This window comes from Myxocyprinus asiaticus, chromosome 40 (assembly GCF_019703515.2).
Source record: "Myxocyprinus asiaticus isolate MX2 ecotype Aquarium Trade chromosome 40, UBuf_Myxa_2, whole genome shotgun sequence".
Classification (NCBI taxonomy): domain Eukaryota; kingdom Metazoa; phylum Chordata; class Actinopteri; order Cypriniformes; family Catostomidae; genus Myxocyprinus; species Myxocyprinus asiaticus.
Window position 1 is genome coordinate 9,013,386 of NC_059383.1, and position 21,957 is coordinate 9,035,342.

General features: G+C 35.9%; 1 protein-coding gene across 4 annotated transcripts in view; it reads left to right on the forward strand.

The window, feature by feature from the left end:
• The window catches only part of LOC127430411 (rho GTPase-activating protein 26-like), a 180,252-nt gene that overhangs the window by 92,264 nt on the left and 66,031 nt on the right, over nucleotides 1-21,957 (forward strand). For all 4 annotated transcript variants that reach the window (XM_051680149.1, XM_051680148.1, XM_051680146.1 and 1 more), the window contains exons 3-11: nucleotides 1,818-1,879; nucleotides 1,980-2,051; nucleotides 4,844-4,945; nucleotides 5,195-5,305; nucleotides 8,022-8,126; nucleotides 10,208-10,337; nucleotides 11,257-11,357; nucleotides 16,737-16,831; nucleotides 21,679-21,757. In XM_051680149.1, the coding sequence (XP_051536109.1) occupies nucleotides 1,818-1,879; nucleotides 1,980-2,051; nucleotides 4,844-4,945; nucleotides 5,195-5,305; nucleotides 8,022-8,126; nucleotides 10,208-10,337; nucleotides 11,257-11,357; nucleotides 16,737-16,831; nucleotides 21,679-21,757 (857 nt within the window). The remainder of the gene's footprint in view (nucleotides 1-1,817; nucleotides 1,880-1,979; nucleotides 2,052-4,843; nucleotides 4,946-5,194; nucleotides 5,306-8,021; nucleotides 8,127-10,207; nucleotides 10,338-11,256; nucleotides 11,358-16,736; nucleotides 16,832-21,678; nucleotides 21,758-21,957) is intronic.

Genomic DNA, 21,957 nt, shown 5'->3' on the forward strand with positions numbered 1-21,957 from the left:
ATATATAACTAAATCAATATACACTCACTGACCACTTTATTAGGTACACCTGTACATCTCCTTATTCATGCGATTATCTAATCAGCCAATCGTGTGGCAACGGTGTAATGTATAAAATCATGCAGATATGGATCAGAAGCTTCAGTTAATGTTAATGTTCACAACAACCATCAGAATGGGGAAAAAATGTAATCTCAGTGATTTCGACCGTGGCATGATTGTTGGTGCCAGATGGGCAGGTTTGAGTATTTCTGTAAGTGCTGATCTCCTGGGATTTTCATGTGCAACAGTCTCTAGAGTGTAAAGAAAACGCCTTGCTGATGAGAGAGGTCAACGGAGAATGGCCAGACTGGTTCGAGCTGACAGAAAGGCTACAGTAACTCAGATAACCCCTCTACCTATATAATTGTAGTGAGCAGAATAGCATCTCAGAATGCACAACATGTTGAACATGTCAGGCTACAACAGCAGAAGACCACGTCGGGTTCCACTTCTGTCTGCCAAGAACAGAAAACTGAGGCTGCAGTGGGCCTACCATCGGTGTACCTCGGTAGAAATCCAGATTTTTCTGACCAGGCGAAGTTTTTCGAATTGTCTAGTGTTGAGATGTTGATGAGCCTGTGCCAACTGCAGCCTCAGTTTCCTGTTCTTAGCTGACAGTAGTGGTACCCAGAGGGGTCTTCTACTGCTGTAGCCCATCCGAATCAATGTTCAACGTGTTGTATGTTCAGAAATGCTTTTTTGCATAGCACTGTTGTAATGCATGTTTATTTGGGTTACTGTCACCTTCCTGTCAGCTTGGACCAGTCTGGCCATTCTCCTCTGACATCTGTCATTAACAAGCCATTTTCGCCCACAGAACTGCTGCTCACTGGATGTTTTTTGTTTCTGGCACCATTCCGAGTAAATTCTATAGACTGTAGTGCATGAAAATCCCAGGAGATCAGCAGTTACAGAAATACTCAGACCAGCCTGCCTGGCATCAACAATCATGCCATGGTCCAAATCACTGAGATCACATTTTTTTTTTCCCAATCTGATGGTTGATGTGAACATTAACTGAGCTCCTGACCCATATCTGCATGATTTTATACATTGCACTGCTGCCACATGATTGGCTGATTAGATAATCGCATGAACCAGTAGATGCACAGGTGTACCTAATAAAGTGGACGGTGAGTGTATATATTTTAAGGACTAATAGAAGCTTCTTGTGAGAAGTGTCCAGTATACATGGGAACTCCTTCAATACTGTTTGAAAAGCATCTTGACACCTCATGCCTCCAGAATATCACTGCTATACAAGCACAGACATAAAAGAAAATTCTGTTTCAGCAGATATTAATGTAAGAAATGTGAGGAGAAACCACATTTGACAACATATTCCACAGTTAATGTGGCCTACATATTCAACTTCTGGTAATAAAATAAATAGAAATAAAAAATAATAATGATAATTTAATTAAATAATAAAAGCATAATAATAATAATAATTATTTTTATTATTATTATTATGATTATTCTTCTTCTTATTATTATTAGGCTATTATTATGAATAGGCATGTACAATGAATATTTTATTTATAGATATTATAAATGTAATAGTTACATTTTAAAATGGCCACTTCATTTAGTTTAGATGCATTTCCAATTTAAGCCCCGCCCACATCTGGTTCTATCCGAATACAGATACAGATAATTTTGCCATAGTAATAGATACAGATACAGATAATAGCTTCACTGCACACCTCTATTAAAATGTATTTGTAAAGTAGTCAAGATGTTGTGTGCTTATTTTTTTCTCTGTTCTTTTGTAGCAAAATCACTGCAGGAGTTTGCAGGAGTCTTACAGAACCTGGAAGATGAGAGAACACGGATGGTGAGCTGGATTTTTCATCATCATCTTCATAGTCACTGGTTGTGACTAATAGTTTAAGAGTAGATCATTAAAGGACTGCTGTGTGTTTGTGTCTCCTTAGATTGAAAATGCCAGCGATGTGTTGATTTTGCCCCTGGAACGTTTCAGAAAGGAGCAGATTGGAGCTGCTAAGGTGAGAGCAGACGTTCCTGTTATAAGCATTTTGCACTGTTACAACATGCATTCATATCAGAGAGAGGCTCATGGGATTTCTGCACTTAAGTCAATACACTGAATACAGATTATCAGCACTGTTTATCATTTTTACCTTCACAATCTCAGGGTAAAAAAAAAAAAAAAAAATTTAATGGAATTGTTCACCTAAAATACAAATTCTGTCATTAACACACCCTCATGTCTTTCCAAACCTATTTGACTTTTTGTTCTGTATAAGGTACCATGGAACATACCTTTCAAGAAATTGCAAGGAAATGGGGACTGAAAATGGGAAATAGCACCATAGAAGCATCATAAATGTTGTTCTTATGACTCGGTACAATGCGGTATATTCCAAGTCTTTTGAAAATATACAGTATATAATCTTCCTCTCCACCGCATCTTTCAACTCTAATTGCCATTCATGTATGTTCAGATATGATGTCAGATATGACAAACGGCACTAGTTCTCGCACAACATGTCTTTTTACTGAACTATGCTGAAGTTTGAAAATGCGAAAGTGCAAATGAGATTTGAAAGCTACTGCAGAAAGCAAGATTTTCGTGAATAATGATTAAATTTGGTCTGTTTCTCACACAAAGCTATTATATTGTTTCAGAAGACATGGATTATAGCACACTGTTCATACAGACTACATTTTGAGTGTTTTTAGTCATATTGACAGCATCCATCCGCATCCTTGTCATTGTATGGGAAAGAGTAGCTAAGATAATCTGCTAAAAAAAAGTCATTAAATAACATGAAGGTGAGTAAATGCTGCAGAATTTTCATTTTGAGACAACTATTGCTTGTAATTGCCTAAATGAATAAAGATTGATTTCTGTAGAATTGAAACTATAATACGTTTTTACTAGGCTTGCAAAGAATCTGTGCCAGCAGAAAGCTTTGATCAATTCAACACTTGTCATTCATAAGGTTCCACATATGCACTGCTCCTCACATGTGCATTTATTACTTTTCTTGGCTAATCTGATAATGCTTACCAGTAAAATATAGGATACTAAGGTATCATTTCCATACACATTTTACCATACTTCAATCCAATCCACAGCGAATCAGCACAGAAAATTTTTAAACAAGTGCATAGATTGTATGTAAGCCTAACCAATACTAATCAGAACGCTTCAAACAACACTTATAAAACACTGCCATCTGTTGGCTTTGATATGTAAGCACTCATTTCTAAAGCTCTTGAGAAATACAAAATCAGAGATACAGTAATTCTGCTTAATTTGAGCCATATCACAGGATTCAGACGATTTTTAGTGTCAGTGCCAAAAAGTGTTGTGAAATTTGTATAGCTAATTATATGACCCGCATTTGATTGAATTCTCAGAGAGATATATTTTATATATTCACTCCAGTCTATCAAATGAGTGATACAACCACGGCCCTTGCAGATGTTTGATTCCCGAATGACGAATCAGATTCACACACCCCCTCATGGCAGTTGTCCACCATTGCGAGCAGGCGTCTTGTCATTGGACACTTCCAGGTGTCTGGAGTTCAGAGACCATGGTCCCTTAAGAGCGCTTAAAGAATAGGAAATTAACAATTGAAAAGAATGAACTATTGTTCCTTTTCCATGTTTATAGGTTAACAGGGAATTTTAGGCATGTCTGGTCACACATCTGAAAAAACAGTAAAAAGCCATGAGAACTTCAGCATACAGCACAAACACAGTCCATCATGTAGTTTAATCCATGTATATTCACTTTAAACAGGAAACTCAAAAATGAAAATTCTATCATCGTTTACTCACACTCATGCCATCCCTGATATGTGACTTCCTTTCTGCAGCAGAACACAAACAAAGATTTTTAGAAGAATATCTCAGCTCTGTAGGTCCTCACAATGCAAGTGAATGGGTGCCAACATTTTGAAACTCCAAAATCCACATAAAGGGAGCATAAAAGTAATCCATAAGACTCCAGTGTTTAAATCCATGTGTTCAGAAGCAATGTGATAGGTGTGGGTGAGAAACATAACAATATTTAAGTCATTTTTTACTTTAAATCTCCACTTTAAATCTCACTTTCAGATGTGAAAGTGAAAATAAACAGGCACCACGTGTCTTTCAGACGTAAAAGTGAAAAAGAAAGTAGAGATTTAGAGTATATAAAAAAATGACTTAAATATTGGTCTGTTTCTCACCCACACCTATCATATCACTTCTGAAGACATGGATTTAACCACTGGAGTCTTATAGATTACTTTTATGTTTCCTTTATGTGACTTTTGGAGCTACTAATGTCTGATCACCATTCACTTGCATGTTATGGACCTACAGAGCTGAGATATTCTTCTAAAAATCTTTGTTTGTGTTCTGCTAAAAAAAAAAGAAAGTCATACACATCTGGGATGGCTTGAGTATGAATAAACAATGACAGAATTTTCATTTTTGGGTGAACTATCCCTTTAATGCAACAATAAAATTTGACAACAAGAAAGTGTCCAATACTTTCTGTCTCCATTTTGAACACTATCTACTGTTTTATCATTTGTGAAATGTTTTGCTTAAAAAGTGTGCTTGCACCATCTTTAAGAATGAAATTCATATGATATTTATACATTAAGTGTGGTTTAAGTGTCTAAACACTTTTTGGGGTCACTATGTATGAAATTAAACAGCATTTATTTGTATTTTCAGACTGTGAATATTTTTGTATATGCATATAAAAAGACTCACTTGTGTTGTTTTGTTCTCGAGTTGACTCAGCATTTGCACTCTTGCATTTGTACTAAAGGAGGCAAAAAAGAAGTATGATAAAGAGACTGAGAAGTATTGTACTGTGTTGGAGAAACATCTGAGTCTGTCTGCCAAGAAGAAGGAAGCACATCTTCATGAAGTATGTACTACCCTTATTTGCTACTTTTAAGACTGAAATGCAGATGTTTTGCTTGCTATAGGACATATACACTATATTATTATTAGTTATGGATTGATTTACTGAACTCAATTTTTTTCCTTTGGTGTATATTGGGGTGAGATTACAGTTATTTTGTCGGCTTGCCGTTTTTTTAATAGCCACTAGTGTTTAGTTTAGGAGATTTGTTCAGTGATGTATTTGCTTTGTGTTTGTGAACTAATCATCCAGGCCGATAACCAGGTGGATCACGTGAGGCAGCACTTCTACGAGGTCTCGCTGGAGTACGTCTTCAAAGTGCAGGAAGTTCAGGAGAGGAAAATGTTTGAGTTTGTGGAACCGGTAATACTTCACCACATCTCCATCTCACTTTATATCCTGCAGAGTTTCTGCATCTCAGTGTTTCTTTAACTGCACTAAAAGTACTGTCGGGGTGCCATGGAACAATGATGGGTAATACCATGGTACTTTGATAAATGGGACTGAATGACTATATATTATATATAATAGAGCTTTCAATTTAATGCATCAGTTCAGTGCGATTAATTATATAAACTATAACACGTTAAAAAAATAGCACAGTTAATAATTTACCCCCGACTGTAAAAAGGAATATTCCTACCGTCAGAGCAATTCAACCTTGATTTACCACTTTCATGTTTATTTGAGTCTCAGTCAGCAGGGGGCAGTAAGTGCAATTCCAGTTGTGCAGGCAACAAATAACACTTACTGACAGCAGAAAGCACAAGATGATGTTGCGTTCTTACTTTCAAACATAACTGGACGGAGCACAACTGCGAATGCAGGGTTCTCGAGATGTGTTTTTGTACGTTTCAAACATTTAACTTGACACAGCATCCTGAAAATGCTTTGTTTACGATGTCACGATCCAACCAAAGTGACTTCTGACGCATGTGTACAATGACACATCTTTAGAAATTGATGTTACATTAACTGAAGCTCCTGACCCGTATCTGCGTGATTTTATGCACTGCACTGCTGCCACACGATTGGCTGATTAGATAATCAAATGGATGATTGTTGGTGCCAGACAGGCTGGTTTGAGTATTTCTGTAACTGCTGATCTCCTGGGATTTTCATGCACAACAGTCTCTAGAATTTACTCTGAATGGTGTCAAAAACAAAAAACATCCAGTGAGCAGCAGTTCTGTGGATGGAAATGCCTTGTTGATGAGAGAGCTAAACAGAGAATGGCCAGACTGGTTCAAACTGACAAAGTCTACAGTAACTCAGATAACCACTCTGTACAATTGTGGTGAGAAGAATATCATCTCAGAATGCTGAGATGTGGGTTGGCACTGTTTTGGTGGCAGGAGGGGGACCTACACAATATTAGGCAAGTGGTTGTAATGTTGTTGCTGATCGGTATATATATATATGTGTGTGTGTGTGTGTGTGTGTGTGTGTGTGTGTGTGTGTGTATACACTGGCAGCCAAAAGTTTGGAATAATGTACAGATTTTGCTGTTTCGGAAGGAAATTGGTACTTTAATTCACCAAAGTGGCATTCAGCTGATCACAAAGTATAGTCAGGACATTACTGATGTAAAAAAACAGCACCATCACTATTTGAAAAATGTCATTTTTGATCAAATCTAGACAGGCCCCATTTCCAGCAGCCATCACTCCAACACCTTATCCTTGAGTAATCATGCTAAATTGATCATTTGGTACTAGAAAATCACTTGCCATTTTATCAAACACAGTTGAAAACTATTTGATTCGTTAAATGAAGCTTAACATTGTGTTTGTGTTTGTTTTTGAGTTATCACAATATGCAATAGACTGGCATGTCTTAAGGTCAATATTAGGTCAAAAATGGAAAAAAGAAACAGCTTTCTCTAGAAACTCATCAGTAAATCATTGTTTTGAGGAATGAAGGCTATACAATGCTGGAAATTGCCAAAAAACTGAAGATTTCATACAAAGGTGTACACTACAGTCTTCAAAGACAAAGGACAACTGGCTCTAACAAGGACAGAAAGAGATGTGGAGGGTCAGATGTACAACTAAACAAGAGGATAAGTACATCAGAGTCTCTAGTTTGAGAAATAGACACCTCACATGTCCTCAGCTGACAGCTTCATTGAATTCTACCCACTCAACACCAGTTTCATGTACAACAGTAAAGAGAAGACTCAGGGGTGCAGGCCTTATGGGAAGAATTGCAAAGAAAAAGCCACTTTTGAAACAGAAAAACAAAAAGAAAAGGTTAGAGTGGGCAAAGAAAGAAAGACATTGGACAACAGATAATTGGAAAAGAGTGTTATGGATCTTAACCCCATTGAGCTTTTGTGGGATCAGCTAGACTGTAAGGTGCGTGAGAAGTGCCTGACAAAACAATCACATCTATGGCACGTGCTACAGGAGTATCTGGACAAACTGACAGCTAGAATGCCAAGGATCTGCAAAGATGTCATTGCTGCACATGGAGGATGAGAAATCTTTGTAGTAGCTTAGGAAGTTCTGGAATATCTTTTTCAAATTGTAATAGTAATTTTTCACATTATTAATGTCCTGACTATACATTATGATCAGTTGAATGCCACTTTGGTGAATAAAAGTACCAATTTCTTTCCATAAGAGCAAAATCTGTACACTATTCCAAACTTTTGGCCACCAGTGTGTGTGTATCTCTCTCTCTCTCTCTCTCTCTCTATAATATATATAATAAATACAGTATGTATATATATATATATATATATATATATATATATATATATATATATGTATGTAAAATTATTGAAATATAATTGTAGTTATTTAATGATCATTATATATTGAATTATTCTTATTTATCCTTTCTCTGCAAAAATTGATATTTACAATTAATTGCTGTTCATTTGATTATTTAGCATTTCATGTAATTAATTTGATTAACTTTTTTAAGTGATTGACAGCCCTAATTATATTATATTATATTATATTATATTATATTATATTATAGTGGATTAGATTAGATTAGATTAGATTATAAGAACAATAATATTAAATTCCCTGATCACTGACTGCTGTTTTTTCATTGTTTTTGTGTGCAGTTGTTGGCGTTTCTACAGGGTCTGTTTACGTATTATCATCATGGGTACGAACTGGCCAAAGACTTCAACCATTTCAAGACAGATCTCACAATCAGCATTCAAAATGTGAGAACATAAATAAATTAAAAAAAAAAAAAAACAATCCCCATGTCTGTGTGTATCAGTCCTCTCAAGGTTAGGATAATGCCCTATTGGGCCAGTGCTGTTTTGTCAGTGTTTGGAAATGTGTTTTTTATACCTTGCAAATGTATTGATTTCTATGATGTTTCGATCATTGAAATTTGTGTGATATAAACTTGCCAGGGTGACGCTGTCTAGTTGGCTAACACTGATGAGTTTTGTCAAAATTGTGAGATTGATATGTAATAGGTTTAGAAGTGTTTGTTAGAATGGGATAGAAATGATAAACCAATCAGTAATGCTTTGCTTTGTACAGTGCATCCGGAAAGTATTCACAGTGCTTCACTTTTTCCACATTTTGTTATGTTACAGCCTTATTCCAAAATGGATTAAATTCATTATTTTCCTCAAAATTCTACAAACAATACCCCATAATGACAACGTGAAATAAGTTTGTTTGAAATCTTTGCAAATTTATTTAAAAAAAAAAATGAAAAAAAAAAAATCACATGTACATAAGTATTCACAGCCTTTGCCATGACACTCAAAATTGAGCTCAGGCGCATCCTGTTTCCACTGATCATCCTTGAGATGTTTCTACAACTTTATTGGAGTCCACCTGTGGTAAATTCAGTTGATTGGACATGATTTGGAAAGGCACACACCTGTCTATATAAGGTCCCACAGTTAACAGTGCATGTCAGACCACAAACCAAGCCATGAAGTCCAAGGAATTGTCTGTAGACCTCCGAGACAGGATTGTATGGAGGCACAGATCTGGGGAAGGGTACAGAAAAATTTCTGCAGCATTGAAGGTCCCAATGAGCACAGTGGCCTCCATCATCCGTAAATGGAAGAAATTTGGAACCACCAGGACTCTTCCTAGAGCTGGCCGCCCGGCCAAACTGAGCGATCGGGGGAGAAGGGCCATAGTCAGGGAGGTGACCAAGAACCTGATGGTCACTCTGACAGAGCTCCAGCGTTTCTCTGTGGAGAGAGGAGAACCTTCTAGAAGAACAACCATCTCTGCAGCACTCCACCAATCAGGCCTGTATGGTAGAGTGGCCAGACGGAAGCCACTCCTCAGTAAAAGGCACATGACAGCCTGCCTGGAGTTTGCCAAAAGGCACCTGAAGGACTCTCAGTCCATGAGAAACAAAGATTGAACTCTTTGGCCTGAATGGCAAGTGTCATGTCTGGAGGAAACCAGGCACCGCTCATCACCTGGCCAATACCATCCCTACAGTGAAGCATGGTGGTGGCAGCATCATGCTGTGGGGATGTTTTTCAGCGGCAGGAACTGGGAGACTAGTCAGGATCGAGGGAAAGATGAATGCAGCAATGTACAGAGACATGATGAAAACCTGCTCCAGAGCGCTCTGGACCTCAGACTGGAGCGAAGGTTCATCTTCCAACAGGACAACGACCTTAAGCACACAGCCAAGATAAAGGAGTGGCTACGGGACAACTCTGTGAATGTCCTTGAGTGGCCCAGCCAGAGCCCAGACTTGAACCCGATTGAACATCTCTGAGAGATCTGAAAATGGCTGTGCACCGACGCTCCCCATCCAACCTGATGGAGCTTGAGAGGTCCTGCAAAGAAGAATGGGAGAAACTGCCCAAAAATGGGTGTGCCAAGCTTGTAGCATCATACTCAAAAAGACTTGAGGCTGTAATTGGTGCCAAAGGTGCTTCAACAAAGTATTGAGCAAAGGCTCTGAATACTTATGTACATGTGATTTTTTTATTTTTATTTTTATAAATTTGCAAAGATTTCAAACAAACTTCTTTCACGTTGTCATTATGGGGTATTGTTTGTAGAATTTTGAGGAAAATAATGAATTTAATCCATTTTGGAATAAGCCTGTAACATAACAAAATGTGGAAAAAGTGAAGCGCTGTGAATACTTTCCGGATGCACTATATGCAGTAATTTTCTAGTAAACTAGTTTTGTAAAGAAAACTTCTTATTAATCTTTATATCAGTTTGGAACATTGATGTCTCATTTACATCCAGTTAATCATGGGAAAGTAGTTGTAGTAGAACGTTGTGTGTGGTCTTTCAGACGCGGAACCGATTCGAGAGCACGCGATCAGAGGTGGAATGTTTGATGAAGAAGATGAAGGAAAACCCGCACGAGCACAAGAGCATCAGCTCACACACCATGGAGGGATACCTGTTTGTGCAGGAGAAACGTACGTTGATAAGTCTGGAGTTTTTCTCTGCAAGATACCACTAATTTACAGCATTGGGGTTATTAGAAGCATTGTTTCTAGGGTGTAAATATGGATTACCTGTGGCAATGATTCAATTCAATAATGATTCTTTACTAAATTATGTGATGCATTCTCCAAATGATCTGATTTGAGCTGATTTTTTTCATTGCTATGGACAATTCGAGGGACAATATACAGTAGTATACCTTTGTGGAATATTGACAAAAAGTAATACACAGTGTTCCCAAACCGTTTAACCATTGAATTTCCATGACTTTTCCAGTCGTTTATGATTGCAGGATAAGAACTTTTAAAAATGATTTTATGTTTTGCTGGAGAAGATTTCCATTTTTATGTCAGGTACTAATCCTTAGAATCAAGATTTAAACGACAAATTAATTTACAAATATCTCCAATATGACCAAAATGGCCTGCGATTTGAATGCGGCTGATCTGAGTTGTTCAAAGAGTAATATCTACTGTAATAAAATATTTTAGAGCAAACCAAGACTAGAAAAATATATACTCACTAAAATATAAAAATTCTAAAATATATAAATAAAATTTATTAAGATTTTATACATTTCCGTTACATTTCCAGGCCTGGAAATAAAAATAAAATAAAAAAAATTATGTTAGATTGTCTGATATTTCCAGGCTGTCCTGGACTGTAGGAACCCTGAAAACAGCAGGATTAAGACGATAACAAGCAACACATTGGATATTAATTTAGCAGTTATAATCTAGTTTTAAATTATGTAACCGATGTATTCAATTTTGACTCAAATGTTTTACATTTAAGGTCAGATTCTTTGATAGATGCATTTTTACACCCCAAGTCCACACTAGTAATCTTTTCTCTCTAACTGTCTGTCTATCTGCATTTTTTCTATTTCAGGTTCTTTCGTTTCCACATGGGTGAAGTACTACTGCATCTACCACCGAGAGCCCAAACGTATGACTATGCTGCTCTTTGATCAGAAGTCTGGGGGCAAAAATGTAAGTGTTTTTTTTTAATTTTTTTCTCTCACTTGTTTAATCCAGTGACATGCAGTGGACTTCTGAAATGAGGATGCAATGTGCCCTCTCTGTTTGGATATATTAGACCAATGCAAATTAACGTTCCAGTTGATGTTTACACAGTTTCTGGGTCAAAGGCATTTGAAAGATTATTCACCTTACATTATCAGCAAACAATCGATAGTATAATAATTTATATGCTTATATTAACACTCTGTTATTAAAACCAACTCACATCAAGATTTCTTCAAGCATTTGTAAAAAAATTTGCATTCCTTAAAAATATTAGCTACAATAATGTAGCAAAACCATATTTTGTGCAGCTTTTATTTGTAACCACTAACTGTTTTTTGGCTGTGATTATGAATAGTCATCTTTCTGGACCAATTGTGATCATGATTGGTGGGCTTTTATTGCATCGACCGGGTAATCAGCCAATCACAGCGATGTGATATTTTGGCTGTATTTTGTGTCTTTTGTTTTTATATACTGCAAAAGGTCATTTTCTTAATCAGTATTTTTGAATTGTTTTCCAGCAAAAATATCCAAACATCCTTAAAACAAGATACATACATTAACTTGAGATGCAAATTGTACAAGATAATAAGACTTGTTTTTACTGAATATATTATGAGTAAATTTTATTTTTCTTACCCAATTAGCAAATAGTTTTTACTTGATTTATATTAAAAAAAAAAAAATGTTTTTATTAATTTACAATTTGAAAAGTAAAATAAATGTACTCTTAAGATATATTTTCTGAAGTGTACACACTATTTGATTTTATATTTCATAATATTTGTTTGCTTTATTTTTAAATACTGCAAAAAAAAAAAATATTATACAGTATTTTTATCTTGTTTTGCCAGTAAAAATGTATATACATCCTCATAACAAGATGCATTTACTTAAGAAGAAAGATTACATTAGATAAGTCTTGTTTTAACAAAACAATTTGAGGTTTATGCTTGATGCCTCAAGCTTTATGCTTATAAAAATAAAAAAATAGCATCACAGAAAGAAAAATAAACTTAGTTGTCGACGAAGTTGTCAACCCATTGACGTATTTTTTTTTCCTTACGCATAAACCTCTCAAAATTTTGTTAGATTTCTCTGCAAACAAAAATTCTAAATCATTTCAAAGAGTGATTTATTGCAGTGTAATGCTTATCATTTAAGATGCCTCCTCAGAGAAAACTCCCCTGGTACAGTCACTCTTTCAGCTCTTCACTCAACAGCATGTGTGACCTTTGGATTGGAGAGTGGATGCTGGCACTGGTTTCAGTTCTTGTTCCTACACTGCCAGTAACAAGCCTCTTATCTTGGCACGAGGAGCTGCATGCTACACCATTGAGCTGGCACTGGTGTCAGTACCTGGCACTGCGCCCACTCCCCTCTCCACAGCACACATGCAGGGTCAATAGTGCAACTCTCACAAAAGGGACTGCATGCAGACTGATTACAGTCCCACCCCACCACACACAACCGCACGCCACTGATCACACAGATCTGCCAACCACAGGAAAAAAGCAAAGAGAAAACATGTTTTATTTTATAACATGTCCATTTGAAATGTTAGTCTTATCACCAACATATTTACATAGAACTGAACAAACTATAACAACTTAATTTCAATTTTTCATTTCAACTAAAAATTTCAATTTAATGTAAACATGAAGGTAGTTTAATGTATGACAATAAGCGATTGACAAACAGATCAAATGCTTCAGGAATATTGAAGCTTGAATATTGACTCTGTATTAGTGTGAATCTCACAAAACCTTTTAAGAAAATGTCCTGGTTATATTTAACCTCAAATCAAACCTTAAAAATAAATACATGAATATATTTTGCATAAAAAAAAATGTAGCCTATATTTAGAACCATTAAGATTGTTTTCCATTTTGAAATTTTTTTCGGGACACTTAAGCACATTTTATCCCCTGATTCTCATTATCGGAATGCTTCCAGACGTTTGACTTTTACTATTCCCATTGTTTTCAGTGATGATTCTCATTACAGTGACACATCCGGATGTTTTACTTTTACTATTCCCATTGTTTTCGGTGATGATTCTCATTACCATAAGGGGTCTTGATGTTTTACTTTTACTTTTCCCATTGTTTTCTGTGTAGATTCTTATTACAGTGACACATCCGGATGTTTGACTTTTACTATTCCCATTGTTTTCTGTGTAGATTCTTATTACAGTGACACATCCGGATGTTTGACTTTTACTATTCCCATTGTTTTCTGTGTAGATTCTTATTACAGTGACACATCCGGATGTTTGACTTTTACTATTCCCATTGTTTTCGGTGATGATTCTCATTACCATAAGGGGTCTTGATGTTTTACTTTTACTATTCCCATTGTTTTCTGTGTAGATTCTCATTACAGTGACACATCTGGATGTTTTACTTTTACTATTCCCATTGTTTTCAGTAAGGATTCTTATTACAGTGACACATCCGGATGTTTTACTTTTACTATTCCCATTGTTTTCAGTGATGATTCTCATTACAGTGACACATCCGGATGTTTTACTTTTACTATTCCCATTGTTTTCTGTGTAGATTCTTATTACAGTGACACATCTGGATGTTTGACTTTTACTATTCCCATTGTTTTCGGTGATGATTCTCATTACCATAAGGGGTCTTGATGTTTTACTTTTACTATTCCCATTGTTTTCAGTGATGATTCTCATTACAGTGACACATCCGGATGTTTTACTTTTACTATTCCCATTGTTTTCGGTGATGATTCTCATTACCATAAGGGGTCTTGATGTTTTACTTTTACTTTTCCCATTGTTTTCTGTGTAGATTCTTATTACAGTGACACATCCGGATGTTTGACTTTTACTATTCCCATTGTTTTCTGTGTAGATTCTTATTACAGTGACACATCCGGATGTTTGACTTTTACTATTCCCATTGTTTTCTGTGTAGATTCTTATTACAGTGACACATCCGGATGTTTGACTTTTACTATTCCCATTGTTTTCGGTGATGATTCTCATTACCATAAGGGGTCTTGATGTTTTACTTTTACTATTCCCATTGTTTTCTGTGTAGATTCTCATTACAGTGACACATCTGGATGTTTTACTTTTACTATTCCCATTGTTTTCAGTAAGGATTCTTATTACAGTGACACATCCGGATGTTTTACTTTTACTATTCCCATTGTTTTCAGTGATGATTCTCATTACAGTGACACATCCGGATGTTTTACTTTTACTATTCCCATTGTTTTCTGTGTAGATTCTTATTACAGTGACACATCTGGATGTTTGACTTTTACTATTCCCATTGTTTTCGGTGATGATTCTCATTACCATAAGGGGTCTTGATGTTTTACTTTTACTATTCCCATTGTTTTCTGTGTAGATTCTTATTACAGTGACACATCCGGATGTTTGACTTTTACTATTCCCATTGTTTTCGGTGATGATTCTCATTACCATAAGGGGTCTTGATGTTTTACTTTTACTATTCCCATTGTTTTCTGTGTAGATTCTCATTACAGTGACACATCTGGATGTTTTACTTTTACTATTCCCATTGTTTTCTGTGTAGATTCTCATTACAGTGACACATCTGGATGTTTTACTTTTACTATTCCCATTGTTTTCAGTAAGGATTCTTATTACAGTGACACATCCGGATGTTTTACTTTTACTATTCCCATTGTTTTCAGTGATGATTCTCATTACAGTGACACATCCGGATGTTTTACTTTTACTATTCCCATTGTTTTCTGTGTAGATTCTTATTACAGTGACACATCTGGATGTTTGACTTTTACTATTCCCATTGTTTTCGGTGATGATTCTCATTACCATAAGGGGTCTTGATGTTTTACTTTTACTTTTCCCATTGTTTTCAGTGATGATTCTCATTACAGTAACACTTCCGGATGTTTTACTTTTACTATTCCCATTGTTTTTAGTAACGATTCTCATTACAGTAATGTGTCCGGACGTTTGACTTTTACTATTGCCATTGTTTTCAGTGACGATTCTCATTACTGTAACATGTCCAAATGTTTTACTTTTACTATTGACATTGTTTTCAGTGATGATTCACACTGCCATAATATGTCTAGACATTTTACTTTTACTGTTCCCATTGTTTTCAATGAGGATTATCATTACCGTAACATATTTATTATTTTTTTTTTTACTACATTGCGGTAGTGAGAATGGGGGTGAAGGGTAAAATGTGCATAACAGTCATGAAAATAAAATGAAAGAGTGATTTATTGCAGTGTAATGCTTATCATTTAAGATGCCGCCTCAGAGAAAACTCCCCTGGTACAATCACTCTCTCAGCTCTTCACTCAACAGCATGTGTGACCTTTGGATTGGAGAGTGGATGCATTTTGAAAATGAAAAGAAAAAAACATCTTAATGTCCCTGAAATTTGCTTGATTGTCTTTATGCATAATATTTAGTTTTTTTGTTTTGTTTTGTTTTTTATTATGTTTTTGTTTTAGAATAAAATGAGAACGAGAATATTAGGGACATTTTCTTGACTGTTTTTTTGAGAATCACCCTTTTTGCTCTTTTCCATACAGCAACAGTTCACAGTGACCACGTCTGTCAAGCTCTAAAAAGAACAAAAGAAAAGAAGTCCATACGACTTTCACTTAACAACAAATAACTTCTAAACACACAGTCCAAACTTAACAAAACTTGGTAAACTTTGATGCGAAAACATTTTGAGGTCGTACGCCAAATTTTGTCCACTTTGTCCACTATAACTTTTTGTTTGCAACTGTTTCATCAAGGAAGTTGATAGTTTTAGACCTCTAGAGTTACACTAGTGTTACATTGTCACATTCTCCTGTATGATCAAGAGCTGGAGAATAGATGACTACTAAGAGGAAGATAGACAGGGGAACAAGAGGACTCGCTCAACAAGGTGGATAAATGGAAACGATTAGGTTGTAAGTGGAGAGGTCATTGAAGGAGAGGAGTTAGGGATCGGCATGACAGTAATGTGGTAATGAACTCTGGAGGCACGTGGGTAATGTGTCACTGGACAGCAAAGGAGTTGTTAAGTGTTCAAATAAAAATAGCTCACCACATTTGAACCTCATTCCTTGGACACACTTTTAAGAAGATATATATATGAAGTAACCAGACACTTGATCATATACTGTATATAAATAATAATTTATGTGATAATAGCATAGTCGGTAAATATAGAACATCTAGTCACACTTTCCTGACAAGGGTCCAGGCTTACATAAAAATGAAATCCTGGACTTTCTGGAAATGAAATATTAGTCAGTAATCTTGCAAATCCTGGTCTGTGGGCCTATGTTTAATCAGATATTATCTTTCAGGGAGAAGAAGAAAGCTTCACACTCAAATCCTGTACCAGACGGAAAACAGATTCCATTGAGAAGAGGTTCTGCTTTGACATTGAAGCTGTAGACCGGTAAGTCAAGAATCCACATTCACGCCACCAGATGGTGCTGCAGTCCACATAACAACTAGCAGGAGTCCAGCTTCGTGTGTGCAGCTCATGAAAGCGGGTGGAGATTGTAACCAGGACAGGCAGTAAAGACGCAGTACACTGCAGATAGCTTTGGCCTGTCATAACTGTCACAGTAACAGTGAGAAGAACTGAAGTGGTAGGCAGGAGGAGAGGTCTGAATAGTTTGCCCTTAGTTAGGCCCATTCCCAAATGACACCCCTGCGGTCCTGTACTCTTATGCTGCAAAGACCAAGGGGTTTAAGGTTTGGCTGGTTAGCATGGTCCAGTTAGCACCTGCAGGTAGATGCCACAACTACACAATTATGGAGGCAAAAAGATGTTTCTTTTTTGGCGACCATTCAAAAGTAGTTGTGCATTTGGCAAAATAAAATTAATAATATAAATAGTTTATTTATATAATATTTTTCTTCTGGCACTTTTACCAATGTGGATTTCTAGAAAGTAAAGTCTCGTTAAAACATGTTTCACACTCTCATTAAAAATCATCAATATCCAAGAGATTTGTCATTTTTGACTATTTTTCTTTAAAAATTTAAATTAAAAATTCCCATAACAGTGTCATTTCCAGCACATCTCAAATTCTGTGTTGTTAAATAGAATTCAGTGGTGGAAATGATGCTGATGGAAATTACATTTTTAACATTTATGAAATTGAAAGGCAGGCTCCAATGTCTTTCTAAGGCAAATTTTATAGCTAACATTTGATGTATCCTAAATGCACACGATCAAATAATATATAGTTATATCAGATAGTATGATGGTCGGATGTCTCCAGAAGTGTAGAATTTACTTTTCCAAGTGTGAATTTACTAATGCTCATTGCATTCTTACATTTTACATGTGTCTTGAAAAAAGCAATAGAAAGCTTTAGCGACACGGTGGAAACTGTTTCTGTCCACAGACCCTTTTTCACACACTGATGGCATATTTCTAAATTATTTAAAATACATTTATATCACTGTACCATGTCGTGGCAACGTAATAGTGCCCTGCTTTAGTTCCTCTTTCCAAACCTGGATATGTGAAATAGTGTTTTCTCTGATTTACTACTGAAGTAAAAGCCAGTGCACTTTATGTGCTTTGTGTTGGAAATACTAATATTTCAGTATGGCAGCTCTATTAGTAAAATAGCACACACATTCACACTCACACTCTCTCTCACACACACACACACACACCATTTACGTACTGACGACTCAAGGTTAGGATGTGCCAGGTCAGGACAAGTTATGGGAATAGAACTGGACCTGTTCAATTGAGTCTATGAACAGTATGCCAGGTAGATTTATGATACCATAGACTACTGATGATGTGAGGAATGACTTTATGTCAGTTAATGTATGCGATGGTGTGCTTGATGTTTGAATGTTTGTTTGTTTTTTTGTTTTTCATTAGCCAAGCCGACAAATGGGAACATTTGTATAGTGTAATTGTGGTTCTGTAATCAGCAATGCATAATGCTTATGTAAAACTATAGTGTGATTTATGTATTATTGTGTGTTGTGTATTTGTGTCCTTTTGCATTAACTGAACAGAGATGATATTGGTTGTCACAAAATATACTACCAGTCAAAAGTTTGGACCCACTTGACTGAATTTATTTTTCTCATGATCTTAAAAGCCTTTAGATCTAAAGGCTTAAATGATTTTATACAAAGATGAAATGCTTTAGTACAAATATACATTTATTTACAAATCTGCGATTTTTAAGTAATTTGTTTTTAAATGGATGAACTGAACCAGATAATGACGGAAAAGTGGCCAAAAGTGGCCAGCATACTTAGGAACTCCTTCAATCCTAGAAAGCATATAAAGTATCAATAAGAGAATGATATTTAATCCTTTAATTCAAACCTTATAGTTTATTTTCTAATGAAATGGATGGTAAATGCAATATTTTTTTTATTTTGTTTTGTATAAGTCAAGTCATTTTTATTTGTATAGCGCTTTACAGAAAATCATACATTAACAGAAAATGAAACTGTAATATCTATAAAGTATTAGAGTCATCATTGTGTAGTTTGATTAAATATGATTGTAAATTGTGTTAATCTAGAGGTTGAGACAGGGAAACAAATAGAATAATATTAGTGTAGATGCCATTCAATTTATTGCAGAGTTAAAGATCATGATAAGTGTTTCTGGTTTTGGCAGACCTAACTAAAGCAGCCTAATTGTGAGCTGATGGATAAATTAGGTGTATGATTGGCTAAATAGATGAGTCTTTAGTCTAGACTTAAACTGAGTGAATGTGTCTGTATCCCGAACAGTGTTAGGGAAACTATTCCATAGTTTAGGAGCCAAACAGGAAAAGGATCTTCCTCCTTTTGTGGATTTTGATATTCTAGGAATTATTAGCAGGCCAGAAATTTGTGATTGTAATGAACGTGATGGAATATAGCATGGTAGAAGGACACTTAAGTACTGCTGAGCTAGACCATTCAAAGCTTTGCATGTAGTTAACAAAATTTTTAAATTAATATGAAATTTAACAGGTAGCCAATGTAACGACGATAAAATGGGGCTAATGTGCTCATATTTCAGGGTTCTAGTCAGCACTCTGGCTGCTGCATTTTGAACCAATTGAAGTTTATTTATTGAACTTACTGGGCATCCTCCCAGTAATGCATTACAATAATCTAGTCTTGAGGTCATGAACGCATGAATTAGTTTTTTGGCATCAGCAACAGAGAGCATGTGTCTTAACTTAGCAATATTTCTGAGGTGGAAGAATGCTGTTCTACAAACACTGCAAATTTTCAAAGGACAGATTGGTATCAAATATAACATTTCTATATAAATTGTTTTGAATATTTCTTCGCTGTAAAAGATGATGTAACAGTACATCCATCGAGAGTCAAATTATATTTTAGTGGCTTATTTTTATAATTAGTAGCTCTGTTTTGCCAGAATTGAGTAGAAGGACATTTCTGGCCATCCAATATTTGATTTCATTGATACACTCTAATAATGTGGAGAATTGTGAAATTTCGTCGGGGTTTTTGAAGAAATATAAAGTTGGGTATCGTCTGCATAACAGTGGAAACTTATTCCACGATTCTTGATAATATTTTCCAGGGGAAGCATATATAAGGAGAAAAGCAGAGGCCCTAAAACCGATCCCTGTGGCACTCCACACTTTTGTTTGATTTGACAATTCCTCATTTACGTAGACAAAGTGGTATCGGTCTGCTAAATAGGACCTAAACCATGCTAATGCAAGTCATTTGTAACTCTGATAAGTGCAGTCTCTGTACTGTGATGGGGCCTAAATCTAGACTGAAATTGTTCATATATACTATTTCTCTGTAGCAATAAACATAGTTGGGAGGACACTACCTTTTCTTGTATTTTTGACATAAATGGGAGATTTGAAATCAGTCTATATTTAGCCAATTCTCTTAAGTGGTTTGATAACTGCCTTTTTAAAGTTTCTTGGGACATGTCCTAAGGAAAGCGAGGAGATAATAATATTAAGAAGAGGTTCTGAGATTTCAGGGAATACCTGTTTTAAGAGCTTAGTTGGTATTGGATCTAACATACATGTTGTGGCTTTTGATGTTTCAGTAAGTTTTGTTAGCTCTTCATGACCTATGACAGCGAAAGATTGAAGTCACTCGTGAGGAAAATTATAAGACACTGTTTTCTGAGGTACTGTGACAGACGATTGCTTAATTCCAATGTTATTTCTGATGATTTCAATTTTATCAGTAAAGAAATTCAAGCACAAGTCATTTTGTGCTGCGACGGAATATCTGGTTCAGTCGAGGCTTTATTCCTAACCAATTTAGCCACAGTACTGAATAAACACCTAGGATTGTTGTGGTTATTTTCTATGAGTTTGCTAAAATATGCTGACCTGGCAGCTTTTAGTGCCTGTCTGTAGCTACAGACACTATCCTTCCATGCACCACAAAATACTTCTAATTTTGTATTCTTCCACTTGCTTTCCATTTTCCGAGCTGCTCTCTTGAGAGCATGAGTGTGATCATTGTACCATGGTGTTGGAATTTTTTCTTTAATTTTCTTTAATCGAAGGGTGGCGACACTATCAAGAGTGCTAGGGATGACTATATTTATATTTTCTGTTATTACATCAAGTTCTTCTATACTTTTTGGCATACTGAGTATATGAGATAAATCTGAAAGATTATTAGTGAAGCTATTTTTAGTGGTCGAAAGAATAGGTCTACCTGAACGATAGCATGGTGTAGATTGAGTAACAGCTGATCGCAGCATACAAGAGACGAGGTAATGATCTGAACGCTCTGCAGCAGAATTTCTATAGTATCAACATCAACTCCATATGACAGAATTAAATCTAGCGTATGATTATGGCGATGAGTTGGTCCTGTCACATTTTGTTTGACTCCAAGAGAGTTGAGAATATCGATAAATGCTTATCCCAATGTGTCATTTTTATTATCTATGTGAATGTTGAAGTCACCAAAAATTAAAGCTCTATCCACAGTAACTACAAGATCTGATAAAATATTTGCACCAAGGGAATCAGAATACGGCCTGGGTGATCTTTATACTGTAGCAAGGGCAAAAGACGACATAGATTTTTTATTTGTATCTGACTGTGTCACATTAAGCATTATTAGTTCAAAAAACTTAGACCTACGTATATCCTGTCCACTGAGTACCACAAAAAAAAAAAACTTAAATGTAAATTGGTTTATCAGTTGTTTAGACAAACTATCCTGTGTGTGCGTGTGTGTTTTGCATGCATGTTTGCTGTATTCCTGTGCATGCCTGCCTGTGGGTGTTTGTGCATGTTTCAGGCCTGGCGTGATCACTATGCAAGCTCTATCAGAGGAAGACCGCAGACTGTGGATGGAAGCCATGGATGGAAGAGAACCGGTACTTTATCTGATAGATTGTGGATTTGTTACGCTCTCTAAACTGATAGGTCTCTTAGCTTGTCAAATGCACTGTTGAATTCTAAATGCATCAGATAAACTGAAATGCATAATGAATTCTTATTTTGAATGCATATTCAGGAGACCCATTGTGTTTCATACATATGCACAATAAGGCCTTTAGCCTCTGAATTCTGATGA